The sequence below is a fragment of the Neoarius graeffei genome, chromosome 5 (assembly GCF_027579695.1).
Source record: "Neoarius graeffei isolate fNeoGra1 chromosome 5, fNeoGra1.pri, whole genome shotgun sequence".
Classification (NCBI taxonomy): Eukaryota; Metazoa; Chordata; class Actinopteri; order Siluriformes; family Ariidae; genus Neoarius; species Neoarius graeffei.
Window position 1 is genome coordinate 100,368,613 of NC_083573.1, and position 25,033 is coordinate 100,393,645.

The 25,033-nt window shown below is 42.2% G+C and overlaps 2 protein-coding genes across 2 annotated transcripts; both read right to left on the reverse strand.

Annotated features, from left to right (window-relative positions):
- Nucleotides 1-3,912: 3,912 nt before the first annotated feature.
- LOC132886309 (uncharacterized) lies at nt 3,913-5,007 on the reverse strand. Its single transcript, XM_060920860.1, has one exon. It carries the CDS (start codon nt 5,005-5,007, stop codon nt 3,913-3,915), a length of 1,095 nt encoding a protein of 364 aa, XP_060776843.1.
- Nucleotides 5,008-14,127: 9,120 nt separating this feature from the next.
- Nucleotides 14,128-22,553, reverse strand: LOC132886310 (NLR family CARD domain-containing protein 3-like). Its single transcript, XM_060920861.1, has 9 exons — nt 22,533-22,553; nt 22,250-22,310; nt 21,314-21,430; nt 21,126-21,158; nt 20,524-20,750; nt 18,550-20,320; nt 17,530-17,760; nt 17,271-17,447; nt 14,128-17,143 (listed from the first exon to the last, which is right to left on the reverse strand). Exons 2-9 carry the CDS (start codon nt 22,288-22,290, stop codon nt 17,113-17,115), a joined length of 2,628 nt encoding a protein of 875 aa, XP_060776844.1. The 5' UTR covers nt 22,291-22,310; nt 22,533-22,553; the 3' UTR covers nt 14,128-17,112.
- Nucleotides 22,554-25,033: the final 2,480 nt, after the last annotated feature.

Sequence of the window (25,033 nt, forward strand, 5' to 3'; positions counted from 1 at the left end):
GTGGTGGCAGTGTCCTTATGTGGGGCTGCATGAGTGCTGCTGGTGTCGGGGAGCTGCATTTCATTGATGGCATCATTAATTCACAGATGTATTGCTCTATACTGAAAGAGAAGATGCTACCATCACTCCATGCCCTTGGTCGTTGTGCACTTTTCCAACATGACTAAACACACAAAGGAGAATGAGATTCAACCAAATGACAGTATTTCAAATGTCTCTTCACCTGGAAAAACTCAGGCCTCATCTAAGTCTAAAGCTTCTATCACAAGTTCTGCATGTTTAAGATCAAAGGCTGAAAAGGCAGCACTAATCCAACACATGGTTGCTTTGGAAAATAAACATGCACTGGAAGCTCAAGAGGAAAAACTGCATTTCAAGCATGAAAGATTGAAGAGACAAAAGGAACAACTGGAAATGGAAACCCAATTAGCCACTGCTACAGCTAAAATAGCCATATTGGAAAGCAGTGTAGTGGGAAGTGGCTCTGCACCATCTGATGGAATGAACTTGTATTAAAATAAAGCTACGAAATCAAAAACAGAAAAATTACAAAGTCCCAAGACAGAGCCACCATTACAACAACCACCATCAAACCTGCTTGGTGCACGTCCTAAGGAAAGGAAATATGCACAAACACAACTAACGCAAAATCTCACTACAGTACAACAAATGCAATCCTTTCAAAGGTCATTGGGAGGCAATACAACTATCTTTAATTCACCACAAGACCATAGGATAAGCAATGTTTGTACCACTCCACAAATGGCCATAAATGAAAATGGAATTCATAACATTGGTAACATAATGGCCCTGTCACACTATAGCATTTTGTTCGATGTTTGGTTGTGTTTTTAAAAATTTGAGAAACGCCGGGGAACGTCAACGTTCTTCAAATTAAGTTTCTAGGTCAACGATGTTGTAACGTTCTTGTAATGCTTGGGTAACGCTCAGCCAACGTTCCCTCAGTGTCAGGCGACGTTTGTGGTCGAAAATAGCAGCAAAACCTAGCGTTCTCATAGCGTCCACAGCGCTTTGATAGCGTTATCATAGCGTTTGGGTAGCGTCTGCCTTGTGTCCAGGTAACGTTCTCGACGTTTGTCCAGCGTCTAGCTGACGTTCTCGACGTTTCCACAGCGTCTGTCTAGCGTTCCTGTAGCGTTCGAGTAACGCGTGGAGCGTTTGTGTGACGTTCCTGTTATGTTTCGCCAACCTGCGGCTGGACGCGCAGTATAAAAGGGGGGGGCTTTTGGCCAGAGTGCATCACTTCCATTTCAACCACCGCGCAGTCAACATCGAACGAAGAAGTATGCCTCCTAAGAGCAAGAGGGCCAGCAGCAGAGGTCAGGGCAGCAGCAGGGGCCAACGAGCAGCATCCTCTCCCAGCCAGGAGGTTGTTTCCATCACTGCAGAGGTCCATCCCCCTCCTGTTGAAAGCGAGGCTGACAGCCAGCCAGCAGGCAGCCAGCAGCAGAAGCAGCCGAAGAACAAGAGGGCAACAATCACCCCCTCCAGGTCCCAGTCTCCATCTCCAGCCTCTCCAGGGTCTCCAGGGTCTAGCTGCTCCTCCTCCTCCAGAAGCTTGTCAGCAGCCTCCTCACAGGACAGAGGCAAGAGGAAGAAGAGCGACAGGATAAACTACAGCCTCTCTGAATCTGATGAGGCCATCATGGTCGAGTGGTTACAAGAGAACCGGACATTGTGGGACTCTAAGCTCCAGGCTTACCACAAGATCACGAACAAGGAGAAGTTGTGGGAGGCCCAGGCAGAGAAGATGCAGAAAACAGTGAAGCACTTGAAGGGCTGGTTCCGGTCACTGCGGGATAAGAACACCAGACTCATGAAGCATAAGAGCGGTGACGGTGCCCCAAGAAGAACAGAGAGGGACGAGTGGGTGCTCAGCAACTTCAGGTTCCTGCAGGAGGTAGTGCGACACAGACCGGAGCCAGCCAAGCCCACCCTACCCAGCAGAGCCTCAGCTGCAGCAACTGTCCAGGAGGAGGATTTACCGGTATCTGGACCTTCTATCACGGAGTCTAGTGCCATACCTTCCAGACCTTCCACACCTGCCACAGCAGCCTCCAGCAGCAGCAGTTCCAAGAGGCCCAGACGATCTGGACAGGATGAGGATACCACCACCGAGGATGACGTGTTGGCTACCCTGCAGGAGAAGGTCAAGGAGTCAGAGGCTATACTCAAGGGTTTGTTCCAGCCTCCAGCAGTGACCCCTGAGTCGACCTTTGCCAACTACGTGAGGGACAGCCTTCTCACAATGTCGAGCCGGAAGTTCAAGAAGGCCAGGGCCAGCATCAACATGATCCTCACGCGGCTGATGGATGAAGACACTGAAGAGGAAGAGGAGGACCTGCCTACCTTCTCAGCTACATGTCGGTCCGCCCCCCCTCCTGGCATCACAACCACCAGGCAAGCCCAGAGCGACATGTTTCAGCCGGACCCTAGCCAGTGGCATGACAACCCGCCCACTGGCACTCCTTGGCAGTCACAGAACAGGGAGTGGATGGCCAGATACCACCAGCAGCAGCCTCACTCGTCCTTCCAGCAGCCTCACTCGTCCTTCCAGCAGCCTCACTCGTCCTTCCAGCAGCCTCACTCGTCCTTCCAGCAGCCTCACTCGTACTACCAGCCACAAAGGTTCTTCCAGCAACAGAGTAGGAACTCTCCCATCTTCCACATGCTGACAGCAGCAGCCACCACCCATGCCTCCGTCTCTACGGCCATCAGCTCTGCAAGACACGCCATGGACCAGAGCAACCAAGGCAGCAGCTCTCCAGCCCTGGTTGTCACTTGTGCTGCCACGGACGTTACCGTGTTCCCCACCGGAGTGTCTACAGCAGCCAGTGTCAGCGACTTGTTAAGGACCCTGGACAGTCCAGTTCCAGTTGCCACCCCGTCCATGGCTACCTCTCTGAATGACACGCTGAACACTCCACAGCCACCAGTGGACCCAGAGACTGACTCTTAGAACTTTTTGTTTAGGAATCTGTAAATAAATGTTGTACATAGTTTGAACTTTGCCTGCTTCTTGCGTGAAACTTTCAATTTCTTGTTTTTAATATTGTACCCCCCAAAAAAATAATGAAAAAAAATACAAAATAAAAAATAAAATAAAAAGTAAAATAAAAAATATAAAATAAAATATAAAATAAAATAAAAGCTACAATATAAAATAAAATAAAAGATAAAATAAAATATAAAATATAAAATAAAATAAAAATATAATATAAAATATAAAATAAAATAAAAAATATAAAATAAATTAAAATAAAATAAAAGATAAAATAAAAAATAAAATAAAAAGTAAAATATATTTTTTATTTTATTTTATATGTTTCATTTTATTTTATATTTTTTATTTTATTTTATATGTTTTATTTTATTTTTTATTTTATTTTATATGTTTTATTTTATTTTTTATTTTATATGTTTTATTTTTTTATTTTTTATTTTACTTTTTATTTTAAAATAAAAAAAATAAATAAAATAAAAAGTAAAATATAAAATAAAATAAAAAATAAAATAAAAAAAATACAAAATAAAAATTAAAAAAAAGTAAAAAAAATGAAAAAGAATAAAACAATACAAAATAAAACTATGACATTTATTAATACTGTTTTATACGTTTGGTTATGTGAAAAGGGGTCGACCGGGAACTCAGTAAAATAAATAATTGAAAAAGAGATCGTGCCTAGAACAGATTGGCTAAAAAAGTAGGGCGATCAGTAAAAATAATTACTTCGAAATGACACACACAATTACTTTTATTATTACTGTTATCGACAAATAAGTCATTGTAAGTAAGTTACACATACAATATTTCAGTTTCTAAAAGTTGTGTCTACCAAAAAGTATCGTCTATATTAAGTCCATTCTGCATTGCAACACTAGGGTCCAGGTCTACACCATCCTGTCCTCCCAGTCCAGTGCCCCAGCTGAGGAGTGCTTGATGAGGTTCCTCTGCTTCTTGGCTTCCTTGGTTGCAGTGTTGGGGCCTGCAACAACCTGTGTGTCTTCCATATTGAAGCCATCTCTCCAGGCACCAGGCACAAAGTCTTCTTCTGGACCTTCTGGCTGGTCCAGCTGTTGGTTCTGCAGCGTTGGATATCTGACCCTCATCAAGTTGTGAAGGACCAAGCAGGTCTTCACTATCAGCTTCACAGTCTCTGGCTTGTGCTGCATAGTGCCAAAAATCACCTGGAACCTGTTGGCAAGGATCCCAAAAGCGTTCTCCACGACCCTCCTGGCTCTCGACAGTCTGTAGTTGAAAATGCGCTCCTCCTGTGATAGACCACGGAGACTGTAGGGCTTCATCATGTAGGCTCTCAGGGCAAAGGCATCATCTCCAATGAAGAAGTATGGAACATCTGTAGTGTCTTGTGGGAGAGGTATAGGCTGTGGAAACCCAAGCAGGTCTTCTTCAGCTCCATGTTTCAGCTCACTGGAGTTGTAGATCTGGGCATCGGATGCTGATCCCAGGCCTCCAAGATCTGCCCACAGGAACTTGTAGTCAGAATCCACAAGGGCCAGCAACACGATGGAATAGAACCCCTTGTAGTTGTAATACAAGGAGCCACTCTCTGCAGGACACCTAATGGCCACATGCTTGCCATCTAGTGCTCCCAGGACATGGGGGAAGTTCCACCTCTGATAGAATCTGTCAGCAACTTCCTTCCACTCTTCTGGCGTACTGGGGCAGGTCAGCATCTCATCCAGGTACTCGTCCAGTATGGCATGGCAAACCTCTCTGACCACCAGTGACTGTGTGTTGTGAGGTACTCTCCAGGCAAACTTCTGCAAAGCATAGCTGTCACCAGAGGCAAGGTGTCGCAAAGTCAGGGCCAGCTTCATACCAGGGTCGAGGGCCGGTCTAAAGCGAGTGTCCTTCTTGGTGATCCTGGGACCAACTCTCTGTCTCAGCTCATCAAACATCACTGCTGGCATGCGCAGGAAGTTGTGGAAGGAGGCTTGGTCTTCAGCTCTGAGTCCAGCCATCAGCTTGTCATAAACACCAAACTGTGGTCGCCTTCCTATCCAGGGTCTCACCCAGCTCTTTCTCCCTCTCCTCTTCCTTTTCTTCTTTGACTCTGCCTTGGACATCTTAACCTGGTGCAATGCCAACTGCAGGAGATTGTTGTGATGCATGAGAGCAGCAACAGCATACTGGTGTTTCTCTTGGTCTGTCATTGTTCTGAAGTCTTCACTCTGTGAAAGTTCCAACAGGACTGTCGGTGGCCTCTGCAAGCCCCTTTAATATATATATGGCAAGTGCCTGCCAAATGCTCCTGAACGCTACCAGTAGGTTACAGGCGCGTTACAAGGACGCTACATGGACGTTACACAGACGCTGGAAAAATTTAGAACGCTGACAGACGTTAGAAAGACATTGAAAGAGCGTTACATGAGCGTTAAGAACGCTCGGCGAACGCTGACAAACACTGAAAAATGTTGGCGACACGCTGGACAGACGTTCGATGGATGTTACACAGGTGTTAGGCAAGCGTTACCCAAGCGCTAGGCACGCACTGGACACTCGACCCTGATGGGCTGGCGTCCGCCTAGCGTCCAGGGAATGTCCTGACTTTCGAGTGACGTTCGAGTAACGCCCGCAAACTTTCATGTAACGTTCCTCTAATGTGTAAGTAGCGTTTTGATAGAACGTCCTGAATTTTTGTGCACACCCAAAACTATTTTTCACCCTCAGCGTTCGCCGACGTCCCTCGACGTTCCCCAACGTTTGCCGATGCTCGTCTAACTTTCTTGTAACTTTTTTCTAACGTTCTCGACGTTCCTCTGCATTTCGCAACACGTTACTCGAACACTGGTGAGAACGTCGTAGTGTGACAGGGCACTAATGCAGCGACAGACAGAAATCACTGCTCAGATAGTTCAACAGCAGCACTCAGCATCTCTTCCACCTAGAGCAATACCAATATTTGAAGGCAACCCTCTACAGTATGGATCTTTTTATCATGGCATTTGAACAGGGGGTTGAAAGAAAAGTCACTAATATCCAAGACTGCTTGTACTATCTAGAGCAGTACACCAGGGGGCAGCCGAGAGAATTGATCAGAAGCTGCTATCACATGCCAAATGATCAAGGCTATGATAGAACCAAGTATTTATTAAAGGAACACTTTGGCAATGAAATGAAGATTGGAGCAGCTTACATGGAAAAGGCCTTAAGTTGGCCATCAATAAAAGCAGAGGATGTTGGCTCTCTTCAAACATATTTGTTGTTTTTGAGAGGATGCTGTAATATGATGGAAAGTCTACAGTACATGGCAGAGATGAATGTACCATCAAATCTGAAACAGCTTGTGATGAAACTTCCATACAAATTAAGAGAAAGATGGAGAGCAGCTGCTTGTGACCTACAGGAGAGACATGGAAGCAGAGTTTTGATCTCTGATTTGGTTAATTTTCTAGAACATCAGAACAAAATTCTCCCTGATCCTGTTTTTGGTAACATACAAGACATGTAGACTGCTACATCTAAAGGAAAGGCTCTTATAAAATGTTCACCCAGAAATAAAAATCCTGCAACTGTGGCAGCTGTCAGCACTTCAGCAGATATAAAGTCTACAGAAACACCGATCTCCCATGCCTTTTCTATATCAAAAAGCAAGACTACATCATGTTGCATATGTAAAGAGAATCACACAATAGAAGATTGTGTACAACTTAAGAGCAAGATGCATTGTGAGAGACTTGATCTTTTAAGGCAGAGTGGTGTTTGTTTTGGTTGTCTAAAACCAGGTCATGTTAGCAAGAGTTGCTAAAATCATTTAACATGTAATGTATGCAACTCCAAGCATCCCACAATGCTTCACATTGTGGCTAAATTCAGAACATCTGAACAGCCAAACAATGCTGTTGTCCCTCAGCAGACCTGTGCTCATACTGGGGCTGGTAAACAGGAATGTGTTCTTTCAATTGCACCTGTGCAAGTAAAGGCTAAGAATGGAAATAAAATTTTGACAACTTACGCTTTCCTGGATCCAGGAAGCTCGGCTACCTTTTGTACAGAACGCCTGATGAGACAGCTGAACATGGATAGCTGTTCAGATGTTCTGAATTTAGCTACAATGTGAAGCATTGTGGGATGCTTGGAGTTGCATACATTACATGTTAAATGATTTTAGCAACTCTTGCGAACATATGGGGTGGCCTTGGGCTGAGGTGCCCTTGAGCAAGGTACCTGACCCCTGATTGCTCCCCAGGCGCTCTGGTGTGGCTGCCCACTGCTCTGAGTGTGTGTGCATGTGTTCACTGCTTCAGATGGGTTAAATGCAGAGGATGAATTTCACTGTGCTTAAAGTGTGTATATGACAAATAAAGGTTTCTTCTCAAGAACATATTTTTCTGCGAACAATGGGACAAGCACATACTGTAAAGACTCATGTTCTGACTGGACTGGAAGTAGCTGGTTATGATGACAATAGGTTTTTAGATTTACCCGAGGTTCATACTCAGCAAGCCATGCCAGGTACAAGACACAATATTATAACAGAATAAGGTATCTGAAAATGGCCTTATCTACAAAAGATTAAAGTTCCCAAGCTTGATGCTGGAGTGGATTTGTTGATTGGCATAAATGCCCCAAAGCTTTTGGAACCTTGGGAAATTATCCACAGCTGTAATGATGGACCCTATGCTGTTCGAACCCTACTGGGATGGGTAGTGAATGGCCCACTTGGAGGAAGTGGAAGTGATACAAAGAAGGATGGCTGCCCTACTGTCACTGTCAATAGGATCTCCATTGATTGATTGATTTTGATTGATTGTTTGCTTTATTCTGAACAGCAAAGAAGATATAAAAACAAAAATAAAAATAAAAAATGCAATAATTAAAACATTGTGATAAACAAACAGAATAGCGTAGCCACAAGGCAGTAACATAATAATGTTTGGAAAGGATTAGGAAGAAATAAATAACTTATCAAATCCTAACCCTCGATACCACCGCTAATCAAACGTCACTTTCTGCCATAATAAACTATATATACAAAAGAAAACAAAAGCAACAAACAAAAAAGAAAACATACCAAGACATACCAACATGGTATAATATCGACCAAATCAAATCATATATACAGATACTTATGTTATGCATATATACACACATACAATACATATATACAGTACATACATATACACATACCTATAACTATATACATCCATATGTACACAGACACCAATATCATAATTATGCATATTATGCATATATATTATATACAATTATGCATATATATATATATATATATATATATATATATATCTCATCTCATTATCTGTAGCCGCTTTATCCTTCTACAGGGTTGCAGGCAAGCTGGAGCCTATCCCAGCTGACTACGGGCGAAAGGCGGGGTACACCCTGGACAAGTCGCCAGGTCATCACAGGGCTGACACATAGACACAGACAACCATTCACACTCACATTCACACCTACGGTCAATTTAGAGTCACCAGTTAACCTAACCTGCATGTCTTTGGACTGTGGGGGAAACCGGAGCACCCGGAGGAAACCCACGCGGACACGGGGAGAACATGCAAACTCCACACAGAAAGGCCCTCGCCGGCCCCGGGGCTCGAACCCAGGACCTTCTTGCTGTGAGGCGACAGCGCTAACCACTACACCACCGTGCCGCCGCATATATATATACACACACACATACTCACATTTTATATATATATATATATGCTTCAAGAGTTAAGAAAACAAGGTAAATCAACTCATGAGCATTCATGCAATAAGAACAAAAGGCAGCAGAACTGCAAAGCAAAGATAAAGGTTCAACCGTTGACCCGGGATTATTTACACAATGCAGAATTGGCAATTGTTTGCCTCTGTCAACAGCAAAGATTTCAAAAGGAAATCTCTCTCTTGGAGAAAGGAATATCATTTGTGCAGACCAACAGTGACATCTATAGGTTGGATCCCGTACTCCAAGATGGGCTGTTAAGAGTAGGAGGCCACTTGAAGAAAGCATCCATGCCTGAGGCAATGAAACATCCCATAATTCTGTCTAAGGATCAACCCATATCAAAACTTATTTTACAACACATTCACAAGCAAGTGGGTTATGCTGGACGTAATCACATGATATCTGTTCTTCGAAAAACCTATTGGATTACAAATGCAAACTCAGCCTGCAGAAAAATCATTGCTGACTGTGTTATCTGCCATCGTCTTCAGGGGAGGGTTTGAGAACAAAAAATGTCTGACCTATCAGTTGAAAGAATCTTGCCAGACTTGCCACCATTTACTAATGTAGGGGTGGATTATTTTGGACCTATTGAAATTAAGAGAGCTCGTAACCTGGTCAAAAGATATGGAGTGGTCTTTACATGCATGACTAGTTGAGCAGTACATCTTGAAGTAGCCCACTCACTTACTGCAGATTCATGTATAAATGCCATTCGACAGTTTGTGTCGACGTGGACAAGTCTCCAACCTCAGGTCAGACAATGGCACAAATTTTGTTGGAGCAGAAAGAGAGCTAAGAGAAGCTCTCAGAAATTTGGATCACAGCAAAATCCAAAGTGCTTTAGCAAAAAGAGGAATAGAATGGATATTTAACCCCCCTGCTGGATCTCATTACGGTGGAGCATGGGAGCGGATCATTTGCCTTATAAGGAAGGTGTTGTATTCCATCCTCAAATAGCAAATCGTGGATGATGAGAGTTTTTGTACTGTTCTCTGTGAGGTTGAAGCCATTCTTAATAGTCGCCCAATCACTAAACTGTCTGATGACCCTAACGATCTGGAAACACTTACACCAAATCATATTCTGCTGTTGAAGGCCAAATCACTTCTTTGTCCTGGACTTTTTAATGAAAATGTACATTAAACGGAGATGGAGACAGGTCCAGTACCTGTCAGATTTATTTTGGAAGCGGTGGGTAAGGGAGTATCTTCCACTGTTTCAAGAGAGACAAAAATGGGCAAAGTCACGAAGGAACTTCTCTGTTAATGACATTGTTATTATCATGGACCCCTCTGCTCCACAAAGTTCATGGCTGATGGGAAAAATGATTAAAACCTTTCCAGACAGGAGAGGTGTTGTCCGGTCAGTTCAGCTTAAAACCAAGACAGGCCTCTCACAAATCTCTGCCTGTTACTGGAGGCATGTAATTAAGGACTGGTATTAAAGACTAAATATGAACATTGACTTCTGACCAATAAAGAAAGAAGATTTGCACATACACCTTTTTGGTTCCTTTTGAAATGTATGTAATTATGTAATTGTAAGTGCACACCAGCACAATTGGAGCCGGTGTGTAGGAGCCATTCTTCATTTATGTTTTGTGCAAGTACCTTATTTTGACCACAAGGGTGTAGTGTAATTCTTTTTCTGTTTCATTGGTAACCACCCAGTAACCTCCCAGTATGAAATAAGGTGTAAATAAGGCTACGTTCACACTGCAGGCTGAAGTGACTCAAATCCGATCTTTTCGCCCATATGTGACCTGTATCCGATCTTTTATTGACAATATGAACGACACAGATCCGATTTTTTCAAATCCGACCCAGGCCGTTTGGATATGTGGTCCTAATTCCAATTCCTATCTGCTCTTTTCATATGTGACTTCAGTCTGAACCGCCAGGTCGCATTCATCCGACTTACACATCATCAACAAGCCACAAACATCACTATTCTGCGCTGAAGTAGGCGGCGGGTCTCTCAAAAAAAGTTACAACAACATGGCGCATAATCATGGGCGCAGATAGAGGGGGGGACTCGTTCCACCCAGATTTAAATTCACCTCGTTCGGTCCCCCCCACTTATAGGGAGGAAAAAATGTCTATGCTGTCTTTCTTTGCATAAGGCAAACCTCACGGAAAAATCAAAAGACTAATTACCATTCGGTTTATTGAGGTGCACAGCAGTGTATACATAGTTGCAACAACTCACATAAAACAAAACAAAGACTGATATTCGGTTGGTTGAGCTGCGCAGACTGCACAGGTTGCGAGCTCGAGCTTGGTTGCTATGGTAACCCACAACGAGTTTGACAGGCATATCGGGGTTGGGGTTGGTTTGCTGGCAGCTTTGTCCCCCCCAGTTCAAAAAACGTATCTGCGCCCCTGCGCATGACATCAATGCGAGGGACGCTTCGGGCTGTGAAGGTTCTGAATCTTCTCAATGGAAGGATGCAGAGGTTAGGGAGCTGATTTCCATTTGGGGGGATACAGCTATTCAAGCTAGATTGGATGGGTCATACCGCAACCGGGCGGTTTTACTTCCGTAAACACTGGCCATTCTCACTGCGTGTGACGTCATCGTATCCTGCAATGCGCATGTGGAACACTTTTAGGTCGCTTTTCGTTCATACTGAGGATCACATACAAGTCGCATATATTTGTTAATGTGAACGACCTCACAAAAAAAATCGGATTTCACAAAAAAATCGGAATTGAGCATTAAGCCTTGCAGTGTGAACGTAGCATAAGTGAGTTGAATGGTGGTGTGGTGGAGCACAACAGTTCTTACCGACATCCAGATGAAAGCCAGTTTATGTTAAGTTCCAGTCAACATCAACTTTCATGGTAACGTTCTGTTTTTGTAACTATCTCTTTTTTTTTTGCAATAAATGGGAACCTCACCAAAAGAGAACAATCTTGCACAGTACTTTGTTTTACCTGGAATCGAATAAAGATCAATCCTCAAGCCACCATTATGTGACTAATTAAGTTTCCTTTTGGATAGTCACAACAAGAAGAAAAACACAAAATTTACAGCCTATATCTAAAAGAGAACGCCAATAGAAGCATAAAAGCTTTCAAAGATAAAGGAAAAGTGCAATGAGAAATCAGAGCCATGAAAGACAGATGGTGGTGCAGGAAAGCTGAGGAACTACAAGAACTGGCAGGCAGGAAGGACTACCATGGATTATTCACTGGACTGAAGACTCTCTATGGCCCAAGAAGCAATGTAGTGGCTCCAGTGAACAGTGCTAATGGATGTATACTCCACACAAATCTGGAAGACATAAAAAGAAGGTGGAAGGAGCATTTCTCCAATCTCCTAAACCAACAAGATCCTGAGGCATGTCACTGGCTTGAGAGGAGACCAACAAGAAGATCTGTGTGTACCCATCACATCAGATGACCTTGAGAAAGCACTCAAGGGTACTAGATGTGGCAAAACACACAGCTAAGATGGCATCCCAGCTGACATGCTGAAGCAAGGCAGCCTCAGCCTAACATCTGCACTCTTAAAACTGTGCAATGCATGTTGGGAGAACATGTGTCTTCCCCAAGACTTCAAAGTGTAGTGGAAAAGCTTAATAAGGCTGTCAGGAAGAAACAGACAGAAAATAAGTTTATTATAATACTTCTTGCAAGAAGGCTGCTCCAAATGAATTTCACCTGGAGGAGCATTCTCCATTTCCATAGACCCTGTTTTATACTTGCCAAAATAACAATTACATAACTTGCATATCAGATATCTTCTTTATCTCAGGGTGTTCAGCCTTGGCATTGTCTCAATCACTACCTTGCTATCCTGGCTATCTTCACATGTACATACAGTGGGGCAAAAAAGTATTTAGTCAGTCACCAATTGTGCAAGTTCTCCCACTTAAAAAGATGAGAGAGGCCTGTAATTTTCATCATAGGTATACCTCAACTATGAGAGACAAAATGAAAAAAAAAAAATCCAGAAAATCACATTGTCTCATTTTTAAAGAATTTATTTGCAAATTATGATGGAAAATAAGTATTTGGTAAATAACAAAAGTTCATCTCAATACTTTGCTATATACCCTTTGCTGGCAATGACAGAGGTCAAACGTTTTCTGTAAGTCTTCACAAGGTTTTCACACACTGTTGCTGGTATTTTGGCCCATTCCTCCATGCAGATCTCCTCTAGAGCAGTGATGTTTTGGGGCTGTCGCTGGGCAACCCGGACTTTCAACTCCCTCCAAAGATTTTCTATGGGGTTGAGATCTGGAGACTGGCTAGGCCACTCCAGGACCTTGAAATGCTTCTTACGAAGCCACTCCTTCGTTGCCCGGGCGGTGTGTTTGGGATCATTGTCATGCTGAAAGACCCAGCCATGTTTCATCTTCAATGCCCTTGCTGATGGAAGGAGGTTTTCACTCAAAATCTCATGATACATGGCCCCATTCATTCTTTCCTTTACACGGATCAGTCGTCCTGGTCCCTTTGCAGAAAAACAGCCCCAAAGCATGATGTTTCCACCCCCATGCTTCACAGTAGGTATGGTGTTCTTTGGATGCAACTCAGCATTCTTTCTCCTCCAAACACGACAAGTTGAGTTTTTACCAAACATTTCTATTTTGGTTTCATCTGACCATATGACATTCTCCCAATCCTCTTCTGGATCATCCAAATGCTGTCTAGCAAACTTCAGACGGGCCTGGACATGAACTGGCTTAAGCAGGGGGACACGTCTGGCACTGCAGGATTTGAGTCCCTGGCGGCATAGTGTGTTACTGATGGTAGCCTTTGTTACTTTGGTCCCAGCTCTCTGCAGGTCATTCACTAGGTCCCCCCATGTGGTTCTGGGATTTTTGCTCACCGTTCTTGTGATCATTTTGACCCCACGGGGTGAGATCTTGCGTGGAGCCCCAGATCGAGGGAGATTATCAGTGGTCTTGTATGTCTTCCATTTTCTAATAATTGCTCCCATAGTTGATTTCTTCACACCAAGCTGCTTACCTATTTCAGATTCAGTCTTCCCAGCCCGGTGCAGGTCTACAATTTTGTTTCTGGTGTCCTTTGACAGCTCTTTGGTCTTGGCCATAGTGGAGTTTGGAGTGTGACTGTTTGAGGTTGTGGACAGGTGTCTTTTATACTGATAACCAGTTCAAACAGGTGCCATTAATACAGGTAACGAGTGGAGGACAGAGGAGCCTCTTAAAGAAGAAGTTACAGGTCTGTAAGAGCCAGAAATCTTGCTTGTTTGTAGGTGACCAAATACTTATTTTACCGAGGAATTTACCAATTAATTCATTAAAAATCCTACAATGTGATTTCCTGGATTCTTTCCCCCCATTCTGTCTCTCATAGTTGAAATGTACCTGTGATGAAAATTACAGGCCTCTCTCATCTTTTTAAGTGGGAGAACTTGCACAATTTTTGGCTGACTAAATACTTTTTTGCCCCACTGTACACATGTTTACAATACCCTAGAAAATAGAACACAACATTTTTCATCTTTTATAAACAGGAGACAGTGTCTGACCTTCTAAGAATCTGAGAGGCACAGATTCTCTAAAAATTATATTTTTCCCCTATACAGTGTCTCTGAAGCTTACTTTTCTAAAGATCACTAAAGTCATAAGAATTGTCTAAAAGATAAAAATTTTCCTTTATAAAAGATACACTAATTGTGACCATCTACAAAAAGAAAGGAGCAAATATGAAAACCAATGTGGCCTCTCTCTGCTTTCCATTGCAGGCAACATTCTGGCCAAGATAGTTCTAAATCGAATTAAAAATCTCAGAAGATGTACTTCCAGAAAGTCAGTGTGGTTTCAGGGCTGGCAGCTGAACTTCAGATATGATCTTTACTCTGAGACAACTCAAAGAGAAAGCCATCAAGCAATGTCAACCTCTATACATGGTTTTTGTAGACTTTTCAAAGGCCTTTGACACCACTGACCGAGAGATGCTTTGGAAGATACTAGAAGTGTATGGATGCCCGGAAAGACTGCTCATTAAAGCATATATGCAGAACCATGGCCTCATTTTTAGTTTATAAATGCCTTGAGACCTCAAGAATGGCATAGGAATAGTTTTAAGCATTAACAATAAATCTAACATAGTAATTTTTTTACGATTAAAATTATTCTTATAGGTAGCGGTCTGAGTGAATGACCTTGACGTCCGTGATGTCACAGCAGGAAGTCAATCAGTCTCATCGCCATTTCTGCTATACTAAAACACAGAGCTGACTGCAACTCCGATCCTCCATTTTGAGCTAATTTATCACCATGCCACGTAGATGTGTTGCTGGAGGGTGCAGCAACATGACAGAAGGTGGATTTATGTTGCATTCATGGTCCAAGAATGTTCAAACTGCAAAGATTTGGACGCGGTTTGTGAGAAATTCACAGATTGGGCGCCTACGAAGTGGTCTCTCCTCTGCTCTGCACATGTTACTGAGGACACGTACGAAACCTCTGATCTGTTGAGGAGCATTGGCTATAAGCCCGTATTGAAAGAGGGTGCAGTACCAACAATTAAGAAAAGAAGACTAAAAGAAAAGGAAAATAAGTTCAGTTGCACCAGTTCTCCCAGAGTGTGAGCCGAGCAGTAATGGCAGAGTACTCAGTATGGAGAATGAGTGAATCAGTCATCAGACTTCTCCACTGGATATGCTCTTTCTTTTTTCCCCCCCCCATGCTGGATATGCTTGCCTCAGCAGCAATATCTTGCCCTTATGTGGAAGAAGCAAATGAGCGAAGAACTAAAATTCAGATTGTTTCAGAACAATCGGTCACAGGCCTGGCCTTCAAAAGCGAGAACACAGATGGGTAAGATGTGACTCTCATTTGGTTACATTACAAAAACAACACTCATTGTTTACCTGAATTTAAATTAATACATGTAACTTGTATTGTGCATTTAAGTTAGCGGTATACGATTATTTAATTTGCTTCAGAATGTGATTGTCACAGTTAATCTGATTATTTAATTAGCCTTTTATATTTTATCAGTGAAAATTCATGCATGTACATGTATGTTGCATAAGTTATAATGCCTGTCCTGTTTTAATGAGAATCACATGAGACTGTCAGTTCAATTCCAACCAATTCTCTAGATGGCTTTGTTCTTTGGCTTTATTTCGGAAGGTGGGGGCCTCCGTGGCCGACGTGTTACTATCGGATTCACTTTCCGATGGTTCGAGCTGATATGGGTCTACGCGTATAGCAGTAGCATGTACACACGCTCCAATTTCAGGACTATCACAGTCTGATGTATTGCTATCTGAGGAATCCAAAGAATCTCAAATAAGTCAGAAAGAAGAGGCCATTGCAACCACTCTCGCCTGCTGAGTCTGGCTTTGGTCTATAGCACCGGTTACCGCTGTGACGTCACCTACCCAGGGCTGGCTGGCTCAGTGGGGCAGCTCGAATGCCAACCTTGTGGTCTATTTTAACTCTCAAAAATATATATTTTTTATTCCCAATTATGCAGCATACAAAAGTCAAGGATGGAGATACTATCCACTCAGAAATGTACTTAAAAATAAAGGTTCTGCATATATCCTTTAATCTCTTCCATGAGAACATGTCTGGGAAGGTTTTGATCGGAGAAGACATTAGTGAAGCTGTTCCTGTCAATCATGGTGTCAAACAGGGATGTGCTCTTGCCCCAACATTGTTTATAGTCTACCTTACAGCAGTCATAGAGTCTATGGGCACTAACCTAGATAAAGGCGTCTACGTCAGAACTCAATTGGAAGGCAAACTCTTCAATCTTGACAGACTCAAGTCCTCAACCAAAAATCAGCAAGTTTGCATGTGAGAACTGCTGTATGTAGATGACATAAAGCATGACAGTAAAGCAGTCGTCACTGCTAGTGATGGACAGCCAACGACGATGACCAGGTCACAGTTCCAAAGAACCCTCCTGATTATCGAACTTTAAATTATGATAACTCTGAATCTAATTGTTCGATTTTGATTAAAAAGTAATGTTACTAAATATGTGCTTGTTTTCTTTTTAAAGATGATCAGTTTCAAAGACTTGAAATTTGCACTTGACTTTGCTATTTTTAACATGTTTAAACATTTTAAAGTCCTACACAATGCCAGTAACCTATGAAATGTGTCACATTTGTATTCAGGTTATGCTCATTGTAATAGCTGAGACAGACAATGCAATAGGCCAGTGGCAGATGATCATGGAAAGTCCCATCTGTGTCTCCAGCATTTTTCAAACCAAAATGATGTCCATGGTTAGCTGATAGAATTAACTGTCTGGTTGTTTGTGTGAACAGGGTGGCCTTGGATGGAGTCAAATTCCTGGCCTGAATTTTTGATTCAGTCCACCCTTGCCTACTCATGTCTTAATTTAAAAACAGTACAATCTATAAAATCACAGAGACATAACAGCTTCAGCTAATGTTCAGATGAGAGATCAGTCCTGAACCTATAATGAAATAGAAAAGGGTCAAATGAACACAGATGTTCATATTTATCAGAATCAATAGTCAGACTCCTCACAAGAAAAATCAGTGTAAAAACTGTGTGTGTGTGTGTGTGTGTGTCTGTCTCACTGTAGTTTCTTCAGTGTGCAGTATGGAGCCTTCAGTAGATCAGAGAGCAGTTTCATTCCTGATCCTCCTGGTTTATTGTAGTTCAGATTCAGTTCTCTCAGGTGTGATGAGGGGTTTGACCTCAGAACTGAAACCAGAGCAGCACAACCTTCACCTGTAATACTGCAGAGCTCCAATCTGTAGAGAGATCGACAATTATAGAACACACACACACACACACACACACACACAAAAAAAAAAAAGAGAGAGATGATCTTACTCCAGTATCTCCAGTGTACAGTGTGGATTCTCCAGTCCAGCAGAGAGCAGCTTCACTCCTGAATCCTGCAGGTTATTGTAACTCAGGTTCAGTTCTCTCAGTTTGGAGGAGTTTGAACTGAGGACAGAATGTTTTTCTTGTATCTCCTGTGTGTTTTGTATTTTTCTTTTGTGGATTTTTGCTTTTTCACAAACTTTGGATTTTCTGGACTTTTGGGCTTTGGTGAATAGACTGTTTGATCTCTAACTTTTGTCTCACTCCTCTGCACTTGAGTCATTCCCCTGGTGGCCTAGTGGGGGTTTCCTGGGTTCGATTCCCAGCCCAACCTGACAAAAAACAATTAATTTTTGTTTTTAAATAAAAATGCAATTGAGTGTGGATAAATCAGAAGTCAGTTAGAAATATGTCCAATCCTATAGTCTATGATCTGATTTTCCCTCAGGAATTAGATTTTGTATTTAACAGTACAAGGTTAAGCAGGGAAAAAAAAACCTGAACCAAAGAGGAAAAAAAATAACCATTTATGCTATGATGCTCTCTATAAACTTCTTGATTCTCCTGACATACAGAATAAATAACAGTGATCTGATTAGAGTAAGGGGTGGCACGGTGGTTATCACTGTCACCTCACAGCAAGAAGGTTCTGGATTCAAACCAATGTGGCATTTACATGTTCTCCCCATGCCTGTGTGGGTTTTCTCTGGGTGCTCTGGTTTCCTCCCACAGTCTAAACACATGTGGATCAAGTCAACTGGCTAAATCCCCCATATGTGTGAATGTTAGTGTGATGGTTGTTCATCTCCATGTAGCCAGGCGATAGATTAGTGACCTGCCCAGGGTGAACCCCGCCTCCCAACTGAAGTCAATTAGGATTGGCTTCAGCTTCCCCCTGACGGATAAGCGGCATAGATAATGGATGGATGATTATTGTAATTAATAATAAACATTCTAATTAGTGCAGTGTCATGAATGTTAAAATAATAAAAACTACATTTATGAAATTGTTTCAGTATTACTCACTCAGCTTTTCTGGAGGCTTTGAACACTGGTAGCAGCTTCAGAAGACATTCCTCTGATTGGTCATATTTTCTCAAACTAAACTCATTTAGCTCCTGTTCTGAGTTCAGTAACACAAACACCAGAGCTGACCACTGAGCAGGAGAGAGTCTGACTCCACTGAGAGGGGCATAAACTCTTCTGTTCAGGTAACTTTGTACTTCCTGCACTAGTGAATGATCATTCAGTTCATTCAGACAGTGGAACAGATTGATGGATTTCACTGGAGATGGATTCTCCCTGATCTTCTCCTTAATGTACTCGACTGTTTCCTGTTTGCTGTGAGAGCTACTTCCTGTCTGGGGCAGTAGGTCTCGTAAGAGAGTCTGATTGGACTCCAGTGAGAGACCCAGAAGGAAGCGGAGGAACAGGTCCAGGTGTCCATTCTCAGTCTGTAAGGCCTTGTCCACTGCACTCCTGAGGAAATCAGACATGCATGACTTGCTGAAAAGATCCGACAGATCAGTGGTTTGTTGTTCTGTTACATTTCTGCTGAGGAAGGACAGAAATGCATATAAAGCAGCCAGAAACTCCTGAACACTCAGATGTACAAAGCTGAACACCTTCCCCAGGTGAAACCCAAACTCCTCTCTGAAGATTTGGGTACACACTCCTGAGTACACTGACACTTCTCTCACATCAATGCCACACTCTCTCAGGTCTTCCTCACAGAAGATCAGGTTTCCTTTCTCCAGCTGTTGGAAAGCTAGTTTTCCCAGTGCCAGGATACTTGCTCTGGTCTGCTGAGGATCAGGCTCACATTTCTGACGGTACTTTTGGTCTTTGTGTTTGATCTGAAAGATCAGGAAGTGTGTGAACATTTGAGTCAGAGTCTTGGGGATCTCTCCACTCTCTGCTTCACCCAACATTCTCTCGAGAACAGTGGCTGAGATCCAGCAGAAGACTGGGATGTGGCACATGATGTAGAGGCTTCTTGAGGACTTCATGTGTGTGATGATGTTATTGGCCAGGCTCTGATCATTGATCCTCTTCCTGAAGTACTCCTCTTTCTGAGGGTCACTGAACCCTCGTACCTCTGTTACCTGGTCTACACACTCAGGAGGGATCTGATTGGCTACTCCTGGTTGAGAGGTTATCCAGAGGAGAGCAGAGGGAAACAGATTCCCCTTGATGAGGTTTGTCAGCAGCACATCCACTGAGGCCGACTCTGTCACATCACACAATGTCTCATTGTTCTGGAAATTTAGAGGAAGTTGACACTCACCCAGACCATCAAATATGAACAGGACTTTGTTGATCTCGCAGTCTATTAGTCGCAATTCTTTCATTTCTGGGAAAAAGTGATGAAGAAGATTCATCAGACTGAGAGTTTTCTGCTTCATCAAATTCAGCTCTCTAAAGGGAAGTGGGAACATGAAGGTGATGTCCTGATTTGCTTTTCCTTCAGTCCAGTCCAGAATGAACTTTTGTACAGAGACTGTTTTTCCAATTCCAGCAACTCCTTTAGTCAACACACTTCTGATGGATGTGTCTTTAAAGAGATCATTACATTTGATGGGTGTCTCCTGTGTAGCTGGTCTCCTGGACGCTGCCTCAATCTGTCTCACCGCATGTTCCTTATTGATGTCTCCACTCCAACCCTCTGTGATATAGAGCTCTGTGTAGATCTCATTCAGAAATGCTGAGCTTCCATGCTGGGAGATTCCTTCATTAATTCTTTTACATTTCTCTCTCAGTTTGGATTTGAGTTTTTGCTGGTACACAAAGACAAGTTCTGATACAAAGAAGAATAAAATATAAATTCTATGATCATCTCTGGTGACTTGATATTTTCATAGCTGTATGTGATGTCAGTACACATCTGTTATTTTATTCTGTTGATAAAATCACATCATTATGATGAGACATGTTTAATAAATTTAGAGCAGTTTCCTTCCTCTAAAGTTAAAGTGATGTTATAACCCCATGAGCTCTTACTGTTCTTCAGTGTGTGAGTGAGATCTTTGTGGTTCATGTTCTTCAGGAAGTGCAGTGTGATCTTCAGCACTCCCTCTCTGACACTGCTCTGATCCTTCTCATCCTCCACCTCGCTGTCAGAGCATGCTAGGTAATCTGGACTCAGGAGCTTCTTAAACCTCTTCAGCTCCTTCTTTATCACAGTGATGAATTTGTCCTCCAGATCCTGATATGAAACAGAAAGAAAAAAAAATACAAAAATACTATAAAAATACTTTTGTGTCTGATAAATCATAAAACTTCTCCAAGAAGATGTAATAAATATCAGTATTTGCACCAAATACAGCTTTGTGATTTAAAATGGTGTATTCCAGGCCTGTTCAATTGGGGAATCCAGACAAACTGGTTTCAGCTGAGAGCGCAGACAAACAAAACATGAAGGTGAGTCAGTGAATATTTCTGTGTGTTAGAAACCAGTGAGGAGAACACAATACACTCATGTTCTCTCTTAGCGTTGCTCAGGATTTTGTTCTGTCACATTGCAGTGAGAGTGGAATAGGTGTAATGATTACTCAAAAATGGTGGGATTTGTAAATATTACACACACACCCTCCAAATGACTTTTCTCAGTGATTTTTGATTTGTTCTTCTGTGGTCTATGAATAAACAAAACACTTGTTAAAAGTTTCACATGGACTATAAATCATATTCACAACTACAAACACAAACCAGTGAATACACAGATATTTGAGAGATGTTTGATTGAGAGTGTGAGTGATAAAACACTGCACTCACATTAAACTGTACTGACCTCAGATCAGGAGCACAGTCTGTGTCTGTAAAGTTTAGTGGACGCTCTACTGACCAGTCACTCTTCATGGACACACAGCTGGGTTCAGGTGAGTCTGATCTCTTACCCTGAATCAGACTAAACACACACAACCACTGCATCATTATTACTGTTCTGCAGCAAAACTGAATAATTAAACTGGAGTTAAAGGAACAGTCCACTGTACTTCCATAATGAAATATGCTCTTATCTGAATTGAGACGAGCTGCTCCGTACCTCTGCGAGCTTTGCGCGACCTCCCAGTCAGTCAGACGCAGTCAAACGCGCTGTTACTCCTGTTAGCAATGTAGCTAGGCTCAGTATGGCCAATGGTATTTTTTGGGGCTGTAGTTAGATACGACCAAACTCTTCCGCGTTTTTCCTGTTTACATAGGTTTATATGACCAGTGATATGAAACAAGTTCAGTTACACGAATTGAAACGTAGCGATTTTCTATGCTATGGAAAGTCCGCACTATAATGACAGGCGTACTAACACCTTCTGCGCGCTTCGGCAGCGCATTGATACGGAGCTCAGCATCTGACTGCGTCTGACTGACTGGGAGGTCGCGCAAAGCTCGGAGAGGTACGGAGCAGCTTGTCTCAATTCAGATAAGAGCATATTTCATTATGGAAGTACGGTGGACTGTTCCTTTAAAATCCGATGATATTCCTCATTAGCACTGATATGATTCTTTAACATTCATACTTTATCCAGCTACAGGGACAACTTGTTGCTCAGTAGAATAATGTCACTATTCATCAGCTGGATTTTGAAGATATTTGTACAAAGCTGCTGAATTAAACTCTCAAAGAGTCACTTTTCACAGAAACACATCAGTGTTCAGAGTCTGATTTGTTTGTGTTGGTGAATGTGAGAATATTTATGTGCTTCACAGAGTCACACCCTTCACTCACCTCTCATCTTTCTTTGTGTCCTGTTCCCCAGAAACACTCATATTGGAGGTCAGGTATCCTTCTTCAGATTACACCCATAAACATGGAGAAAGAGAATGTACTTCACTCCAACACAGATGTGTTAAATCTAAATCTGTGTCATCACACGGTTCACTCATAGGGAAATCAAGTCCTACAGTAAACTGTGTAAGTTACAACTTTAGTAAAAAGCAACTGAACTGTATTTCATGTAGTGTAGATTCACAACATTCACATATTATAGCTTTACATTTTTGATACTTACTGTGTTTTTCACCTGTGAATGTTTTGTGATCTTCTCATCACAAAATGGAGTTTCGTTTCCCTTCAAACCGGTTTGAACTGGCTCATATAAAGGTAAGAAAGGACCGATACATCGTAGGAGGTGGAGTCAAGAAACACACACACACACACACACACACACACACGATCCATTTCATACATTTAACTGCATTACCCTTACTTTTCTCTTCACTTTATTATAAGTAGCTTTAATATTATAATATAATGTTAGAGCTTTTCCCCCTCCCCCTCCCCCTTCCTCTCTTCCCCATATCTTATTCTTTTTATATTTGTATATGTAAATCTCATCTCATTATCTCTAGCCGCTTTATCCTTCTACAGGGTCGCAGGCAAGCTGGAGCCTATCCCAGCTGACTACGGGCGAAAGGCGGGGTACACCCTGGACAAGTCGCCAGGTCATCACAGGGCTGACACATAGACACAGACAACCATTCACACCTACGGTCAATTTAGAGTCACCAGTTAACCTAACCTGCATGTCTTTGGACTGTGGGGGAAACCGGAGCACCCGGAGGAAACCCACGTGGACACGGGGAGAACATGCAAACTCCGCACAGAAAGGCCCTCGCCGGCCCCAGGGCTCGAACCCAGGACCTTCTTGCTGTGAGGCGACAGCACTAACCACTACACCACCGTGCCGCCCATTGTATATGTAAATTCTTAATTTAATTTATCTAGAAGTTTTTTTTTTCTCTATTTTCTATTCTCTGTTTATCCTGTAAAGATGCTGCTGGAATCTTAATTTCCCTGAGGGAACCCTCCCAAAGGGATCAATAAAGTTCTATCTAATCTAATCTAATCAGAATTATGTGAATGCGCTCTCTCTCTCCAGATTCTGACATTTCCACTGAATATTTTTATCATGGTTGAGGCATGGACACAGATACAAATGTAAAAACATTTTATTTACACAGAATCATCAAAGTAACAAAAAACACCAGGCATAAAAACACGACAGTAGAAGTAAGAAACATGAGGAGTATCAGCAAACTAAAATAAAGACGAATACAAGACAAACTACCAGAAGTGAAATAAAGTGAAAGCAGGTGTGTGTGGCTAATGTTGTCCATAGAGAACAGGCAACTATGTCATGGCGATTGCATTCTGGGTGTGTAGTTCAAGGGGTCATGCTTGTATGATTGAGTGAGTCATCACTGCCCCATAGAACACATGCTCACCTGAAGTGTAAATATGAAGATTTCACTTTGTGAGCATCCACATACAATGCTTTGGCATGTCTTTATGTCTATCTATTTATAACATGCATGTGTATTTGTTATTCCGAAACTGAGACTGCTTTCTGTTTGCACTCTTTACACATTTAACTCATTAGGACTCAATAAAAGTAAAGAGAAAAGTAAGGGTAATGCAGTCAAATCTATTAAATGGATCATGTGTGTGTGTTTCTTGACTCCACTTCCTACTCTGTACCGATCCTTTCTTTCCTTTATATGAATCAGTTCAAACCAGTTTGAGGGTAAACTGAACTCCATTTTGTAATAAGAAGATAGCAAAACATTCACAGGAGAAAAACACAGTAAGCATCAAAATGTAAAGCTATAATGTGTGAATGCTAGGAATTTACACTCCATGAAGTACAGTTCAGTTGATTTTTACTGAAGTTGTAACTTACACAGTTTACTGTAGGACTTGATTTCCCTGTGAGTGAACCGTGTGATGATACAGATTTAGATTTAACACACCTATGTTGGAGTGAAGTAAATATGTGTAATTTCTCTCTCTCTCATGTTACACATGCTGCTCCTGAGATACCAGTGTCCCCTTCTTCTCTCTGGACCTGCCTGATCCATTCTGATGCCCTACTTCTGGTTGAAGTTCTCATCACTTCAGTCCTACTGAGGATGGCCCCATATGGACAGCCTAAAGAGACACTTAGAATGGTGAATATGGGTTTGGACTGCAATTTATACAAACAGTTTTTCTACAATAGTTTAGGACCACAATCACCATGATAACTTTAGGACTGCAGTTGTTATGAACAGTTTTACACTCAAGTCACCATCAGTGAACAGTTGATAAGTTCAACAAAATAAACTTCATGTTAAAACTATAATGAATTTCCTGGTTACACAGATGCACTTTTTGACCATATACGACATGCAAGTTATTTATAAGGAAGCAAGTTATTTATAATCACACTATCTGTTATCTGTTATGGGTTCAAGCCCCAACACTACCAAGTTGCCACTGTTGGGCCCTTGAGCAAGGCTCTTAATCCTCTCAGCTCCAGGGCACTGTATTGTGGCTGACCCTGCACTCTGACCCCAACTTCCTAACAAGCTGAGACATGCAAAGAAAAGTATCTAGAAGTCTTCTTCTAGTGTATTTTACACATGGATTCTGTATACTGTAATGTGTGGGTCCACCACTCACTGACCATCAAGTCAGAACTTACAGGGAAGCTGAAATGCTCCCAAACACCAGACTTTAAAGACCTGGGGA